At 42.4% G+C, this 7,200-nt stretch overlaps 2 protein-coding genes across 2 annotated transcripts in view; one reads left to right on the top strand and one right to left on the bottom strand.

The window, feature by feature from the left end:
• Positions 1-2,135, top strand: part of pkn3 (protein kinase N3) — a 43,407-nt gene extending 41,272 nt beyond the window's left edge. Inside the window, 3 exon segments of the mRNA XM_032539393.1 lie at positions 1,245-1,255; positions 1,257-1,324; positions 1,327-2,135. Coding sequence (XP_032395284.1) covers positions 1,245-1,255; positions 1,257-1,324; positions 1,327-1,442 — 195 coding nt within the window. The 3' untranslated portion in view covers positions 1,443-2,135.
• A 1,710-nt stretch (positions 2,136-3,845) lies between these two features.
• zdhhc12b (zDHHC palmitoyltransferase 12b) overlaps positions 3,846-7,200 on the bottom strand; it is a 7,178-nt gene continuing 3,823 nt past the window's right edge. The window contains exons 4-5 of the mRNA XM_032539433.1: positions 4,624-4,790; positions 3,846-4,527 (exon numbers count right to left, since the gene is read on the bottom strand). Coding sequence (XP_032395324.1) covers positions 4,212-4,527; positions 4,624-4,790 — 483 coding nt within the window. The 3' untranslated portion in view covers positions 3,846-4,211. The remainder of the gene's footprint in view (positions 4,528-4,623; positions 4,791-7,200) is intronic.

A 7,200-nucleotide genomic window follows, 5' to 3' on the forward strand; every position in this document is an offset into this window, starting at 1 on the left:
GAGGTGATTGATTCTGTGAAGAAACATGTGTCAGTTATGGCCCATATTTAAGGAAAGATGGAAGCAAATGTGCTGGTTATAGTGCATTTCACACGGAAACAGCAGACTATGATTATAAAGTTGATTGGAGAGGGGAAAACATAGAAAGAAGTGCAGAAAATTATAGTTTGCTCAGCTAAAATTATTTCAAATGCCTTGAAACGGCCTCCAAAAGCTTGAACGACATGGGGGAAAACGGTCAACTACCATACGAATGGATGGAAGAATAGCCAAAATGGCAAAGGCTCAACCAGTGATCAGCTCCAGAAAAATCAAAGAAGACTTAAAGTTACCTGTGAGTACGGTTACTGTTTGGCTATGTGAAGCAAAGCTATCAGCTAGAAGCCCCCCCCCTCCGCAAAGTCCTATTGCTGAAAAAAGACATGTACAGGTTGAAGTTTGCCAAAGGAAACATTGTCTGGCCAAAGGAGAAATGGTCCAACATTCTGAGGACTGATGAGAGCAAAATTGTTCTCCTCCGACTTGGTCCCCCGACCCCCCTGGCACTGAATTCACGCCCCAGTACACTGTGAAGACAGTAAAACATGGTTATGGGGATGTTTCTCATACTGCGGTGCTGGGCCCATTTATCACATTCCAGGGATCATGGATCAGTTTCAATACATCAAATTACTTGAAGAGGTCATGTTGCCTTATGCTGAAGAGGAAATGCCTTTTAAAATGGGTCTTTCAACAAGACAATGACCCAAAACACACCAGTAAGGAGCAAAGTCTTGGTTCCAGATGAATATGGAGTGGCCAGCCCAATCCCCTAATATTCCTTTTTCTTCACTTTCTGTAAAAGTAGAACACAAACTTGATCATTTTTGGTCATGTTTTGATTTGGAATGTGCACTGTTCCCAATGCATGGATATTATGGAATTAAAAACTATTCTAAGGGTGTTGAGCGTATCACACTTTTTTTAAACACACCGCTATTATTCTGAACACAAGGTGGTGTGTGTTGTGTGTGTGTGTGGTGTGTGTGTGTGTGTGTGTGTGTTGTTGGTGGGTGGTGTGTGTGTGTGGGGGTGTGTGTGTGTGTGTGTGGGTGTGTGTGTGTGTGGTGTGTGTGTGTGTGTGTGTGTGTGTGTGTGTGTGGTGTGTGTGTGTGTGTGTGGGTGGTGGGTGTGTGTGTTGTGTGTGTGTGTGGGTTGGTTATTTCACTGTAACTTCCTTTTCAAATAAATTGATCTGTTAAAAGGGAATGGACTGGAGCGCTTCCTGGCAAAAAGATGAAGCCGCCCTTCCTGCCAGTCATCAGAGCGCTGAAGGACGTCAGCAACTTGACGAAGAGTTCACTCGCCTCAAGCCAGTCCTTACCCTCCCACGCACACCCTGCATCCTCACCGCCGAGCAACAAGAAATCTTTGCTGACTTTGACTTTTCTTTCATGAGTTGACCAGAGGGACCCCCCCCCCCCCTCTGTCCTGCCACATCATTGTGAAAGCAGCTCCTGTTTTCCTTTTATTTGCCATCAAGCTCTTCTAAATCAACAGAAGCTGAGAAACCAGTCCTGCCTTTTGTTCACATCATCTGTATGCACACTAACACACTAAAACGTCCTCCAGATACCAGTGAAGTGCGACGGCTGATTTGGTTGGACAATTGACAAATTTTGACACTCGCTGGGTCTGTATCGTGATAGATCAAGAAATGTTCAGCCATTCAAAAGGATTTTGGGTTTACATTATCAAATGTTTTACGGGTGCTATCTTTTTACAAGTGGACATTTTTTGATTTGTCTCTATCCAAAGTACTAAACTTGAAATATTTGTGATCTTAATGAAGAACAGTGACTCTGAAGGCCAAAGCATTACATTATATTACAGTACTGCAAAATACCTTCTGCAATTTATACACATTTTACGTCCATCTGTCGGTAACCTCTTATGTTGTTGGGATGTAATATACTGAAAATACACAAATTGTTAATTTGTTCTTTCATAGACGTTTCTCAGTCAATACAACTGTATTTGTCATTTTAAAATACTATCATAAAGATTATGCTTATATAGAACAAACCAGCCTGTATGTAAAGTGTAAACTAGATTAAGGAAATATTTAATAAATGTATATCTGCTGGACTTTTAATTCAATTCAAATTTTTTTTATAGTATCAATTCATAACAAGATTTAGGTCTAGACCACTCTCTATAATTTACAAGGACCTAACAATTCTTGTAATTCCCCAAGAGCGAGGAAAAACTCTCTTTTAGGAAGAAACCTGGGACAGATCCAGGCTCTTGGTGGGTGGTGTCTGACGAGGCCGGGTGGGGGTGTAATGAATAGCGGCGATAACAGTCACAGTAAAAGATAATGGAACCGTTCATGGCTTAGCAGGACGTAGCAGGATGTAACAGGGCACCACAGGACCTGTAGCAGGACCACGGCAACCACTGCAACCATGGCTTTGGAGCCTCCCTGATCAAAGGAGACATGGTGGGGGAAAAAGACCATAAGGACTCCGGGGAGTAACTCCCCAGAGCTAGGTCAGTAACAAACAGTTCTGGAACATGAATGCACATAAATGGGAAGAGAGAGGAGCTCAGTGTGTCAAAGGAAGTCCCCCGGAAGTTAAACTATAACAGTATAACTAAGCTGGTGCAAGGCAGACCTGAACCAGCTCTATAAGGGTTGGTAGATGAGTCTGACAACTATGAAGAGAAGGGGTGCCGTGTCTGCAGATACACACCCTCCCCCGCCGGTCTAGGTGAACGCTGCGACTTCTCACTCCCTAACTATAAGCTTTATCAAAGAGTAGAGTTTTAAGTTTACTCCTAAATGCGTGATGGTGTCTGCCCCCCCAACCCAGACTGGTAGCTGGTTCCACTGTAGAGGAGCCTGACAGCTGAAGGCTCTGGCTCCCGTTCTACTTTTAGAGACTCTAGGAACCACAAGTAGCGCTGCATTCTGGGAATGACAAGGAAACTCTTAATGAAACATTTATTTGATGTTTACAGTCATTTCAAAGTAGTAAAAAACATTGCATGACAGTATTGCATATAATTCAGAAGTACACAACATGATATAAATGTTAATTCATTATAACCACAATTCAACATCACATTTATTGCTGTCTTACAAGGTTACTATTGCACAAGGAAATGTTCAAATGGAAATACCAAACATGTATTGCACCCAAAGCTCTCTACTTACATAAAAAAAATCTAAAGACATTTTCTGGTTCATAATTGTAAAAAAAATGTATATACAATATAAAATAGCTTAAAATGCTGTCCATTGAAAGTCAAAGCATCTTGTACGTCCTGGTTGGATTAAATGCTAGGAACTATACAGCAGTTTTTACTATTTCATATTTCAAATCTTACAGAGTTGCTGAACAGTTTTGCAAAAAAAAATAACAAAAGGTGGTTGCCTTTGCTCACTTCGGCTGACAGTTTTTTTTAAAAGACAAAAGAAGCAAGAGGGCCGCGACTCCGGAGTTACAGCAACGTATCACATGAAATGAGAACAGAACTAAGCTTCCTACACTAAAACAAATCTACCAAACTTGTTAATCAGGATCGGACTCCAGTGAGAAACCATACCAACCATAGATCTGGATTGTCTACACATGCACCTAAAACAAGTCTATTATTTAATCAAATGTTAATGAGTTGTTTGATATGTATTAAAAGTAAGTCCATCAGTCAGGTTTACCATTTGTGACTGTAAGACCAGAAGTACTCGAGGAGTTTTTAAACATGTTGCTAATGCTGACAAAATGTACTCAGTAGAGCATACAGAAACAAGGGTCAAGTGGGATGTGGGTGCATTAACACAGACCAAGCGGAACTCGACAGGGCTTTATGACTAGCTTTACTTAAAGCCTTGAAATCGATTAGTAAAGTGCCTTGGGGAAATGGTACTCTATACTTGAATGGTTGTAAACAATTGGAAGTTTGAATAAGGGCTGTAGTGCTGGTAACCTGCGATTCAAACTGTTACACGGGGAGAGGGGGAAAAAACAGTCGGACTGTAACAATAGTGCAGGGATGAACCAATGAAAGAAAATATGTTGATATGAACGGAAATGTGGGATGACAACATTAGTGTTTACATAAAATGTAAACCGCACACCAGGATAGTTTGTGTCTGATCCCAAAAACCAAAAAAGGTTGATCATGGGTGAGATTCCTTTCCGTGCGTTTCTGCTTGTCATGGGTCACTAGACTTGGTCGCTGCCCTCCCTGAAGTACACCTGTTCCCACACCACTGTGCCCCACACGCAGAAGAAACCCCAAAGGTTGTGGAAGGTGCCGCGGTCAAAGGGATTTTCATCAGCGCCGCAGTGTTTGAGGTAGGAGATGCGGTGGCGGGACATGAACTCCCAGGTGGTGGTGTTGAGAGACACCAGGTAGAGGTGGGAGCCGAGCAGGAGCAGCACGATCAGGGAGAGCAGCGCCACCAGCACGGCCACGGCCAGCAGCACGCCGTTGGTACGCAACCACAGCTGCCACGTGGGTGCGTAACTGAAGCCCGTCCTGAGGAAAAACGCAAGAAAGAAGCAATTTGTGGAGGCTTCGCAGCTGCAGTACACATCCGCCAGCGCTGATGATGGGTGGTGGTATTGTACTCACCAGGCGATGTGCAGCCCCCACAGCAGCACTAGCAGCTGGACAGCTAGGTACAGCACAAACCAGCGGTGGTTCCTCTCCCCGACACAGTTCTCGATCCAGGGGCAGTGATGGTCGTAACGCCGGACACAGTGCTGACACGTCTGGCAGTGCTTGGATCTCATTGGCTGCTGCTTGGAATAAAAGGTACTTGCATTGAGAGAAACATAAATGTATATTTCTGTTAATAAGAAATGATTCTCTGCTCTGAGACGCTGGGCTAAAGAACGAGATGGTGCGCCATGCGCATTGACAGACTGGTTTGCAAACCAGTGACACACACACACACACACACACACACACACACACACACACACACACACACAACACACACACACACACACACACACACACACACACACACACACACACACACACACACACACACACACACACACACACACACACACACACACGTAACTTTTAAATGTAAATGTGTTTAAAAAGAAATCTGATTTAGCTCTACCTGGACTTCTTTCTGACTTTTTTGCTGCTGTTGTATCTTGTAAATTGTTTTGATTTCTGAGTATCACAAAAGGAACAAATGTTCCTCTATGTCTGATTTTGTGTCTGGAGGCCGGGTCGAGTGTCCTCTTTTTTTGGAAATCAAAACATGGTCACCCTAGTATTACCTGGTGTTTTGTGTTCACTGGAAGTGGAACAGGTGTGTAACAGAACCGCGCTGCTTGGCAACCCATCTGTTATTCGATACTACCGAGCAGGCCCGGCCCTAAACAATTTGGTGCCCTAGGCAAGATTTTAGGTGGCGCCCCGCCCCTTGCATCACTGTACAGTTAACTGATGTTAAAACTAACCGATAGCGCTCGCTATTATTGATTAGCCAACTATGTCATGTAACGGCTGATGCTATTATCGATCATTGTTCAGCAACAGCAAAAATATTCATTATCATACACACCTTACTGTAACATTACCTCTGTCTTTGTCACGTTTTTCCTCCTCTACTTTTTTTTTTCCTCCCCTGGGCACCAGACAGTTTAGGACGCTTTGACATTCTGGAGTTTAGATGAGGTAAAAGAAGTCGGGCTTGTTTTTTAAATTAGGTGACGTTATATTAAGGTGACCAGATTTCTCAGACAAAATCCGGGGACATTCAGCTCAGACATATTTACCTCAAAACAGTAATGTTTTTATTTTTGTAAAACACAATAGACACGACCAGACCTAGAGCTGTTCTTATTAGGGGCTGAGCCCCCCCCCCCAAGGTATCATCCTAGACCCACCCCTGCTGCACTCTCTTCCTACTCACTCTACACCTCAAGATAAAAAGTCCTAATATTTAAGATAAAAAGTCCTAATATTTCAAGCTAGAAAGTCCTTATATTCAAGATAAAAATCCATCCTTTACTTCAAGATAAAAAAGTCTAATATAAAGATAGAAAGTCTTAATATTTCAAATATAAAGTCCTAATAGTCTAATATTTTAAGATAGAAAGTCCTAATTTCAAGATAGAAAGTCCTTATAGTCCAAATTTCAAGATAGAAAGTCTTAAATTTCAAGATAGAAAGTCTAAATATTCAAAGATAGAAAGTCTAATATTTCATAATGTTGTAATGTTTCCTGAACTACATTTATCTGACAGCGTTTGCTTTATTGTCAGGCTTGTTTCTGCAACAGCTCATTGAGAATCAGATACAACAAAAACTACTGAGGACATATTTTCCTTGACATTGAGCAGTATTAAACGAGATTGCTGCAATGTAAGTAATAGGTAATTGTCCAGCTTGTATTTACGTTCATAAGTGCTTGTTTAGCTGCTAACAGACTCAGATTAATATTCTAAGGTCTGACAACATTATGGAAAGGTTTCTAAGGAGGTCGACTTCTGTTAAAGATTAAGATCCTTTTTAAAACATAAAAGTCCGCGAATTGCGTTCGCTAAACGCACCAGACTCCATGTAAATAATCAGTGATTTTAGCATCGTAAAACACGGCTTCTAGAAACTCTTGAGCACCGCGGGCTCTGGCGGTCTGGAGCCTGTGTGGGTGTGCGATTATCGCTACGTTTTTTCTTTCATAATTTCGGGTTTTCAGTCACAGTGAAAACCGGGGACATTCCGGGGACAGGGGGACAGGTAGCCAAAATAAGGGACTGTCCCCGGAAACCGGGGACGTCTGGTCACCCTACGTTACAGGTACAGCACGGCAGCCGGCGCCCCACTGGTGGTTTGCGCCCTTAGCATTTGCCTATACTGCCTAAGCCACAGGCCGGCCCTGCTACCGAGACTCTTAGTTCTGTAGTACTTCAAGTGTCACATTTCAGCCTGGCACCACGGATAGATGACAAATTACAAACACTATGTCTACGGACAATCAATCCATCCCACAGGCTCAGAAACACAGTTTTTACTAAATGGAATCTTAACTTTGGTTGTGTTTTTGTGTTTAAGTGACTGATGGGAACAATAATCTTTGAAATTGGTCCAGTATTAACCCTCCTGTTGTCCTCGGGTCAAATTTGACCATTTAAAAAAAAATCTCTATATCAGAAATATGGCATTCTTTTTAACCAAATTACC

The sequence above is a fragment of the Etheostoma spectabile genome, chromosome 16 (genome assembly GCF_008692095.1).
Source record: "Etheostoma spectabile isolate EspeVRDwgs_2016 chromosome 16, UIUC_Espe_1.0, whole genome shotgun sequence".
In the NCBI taxonomy this organism is placed as follows: domain Eukaryota; kingdom Metazoa; phylum Chordata; class Actinopteri; order Perciformes; family Percidae; genus Etheostoma; species Etheostoma spectabile.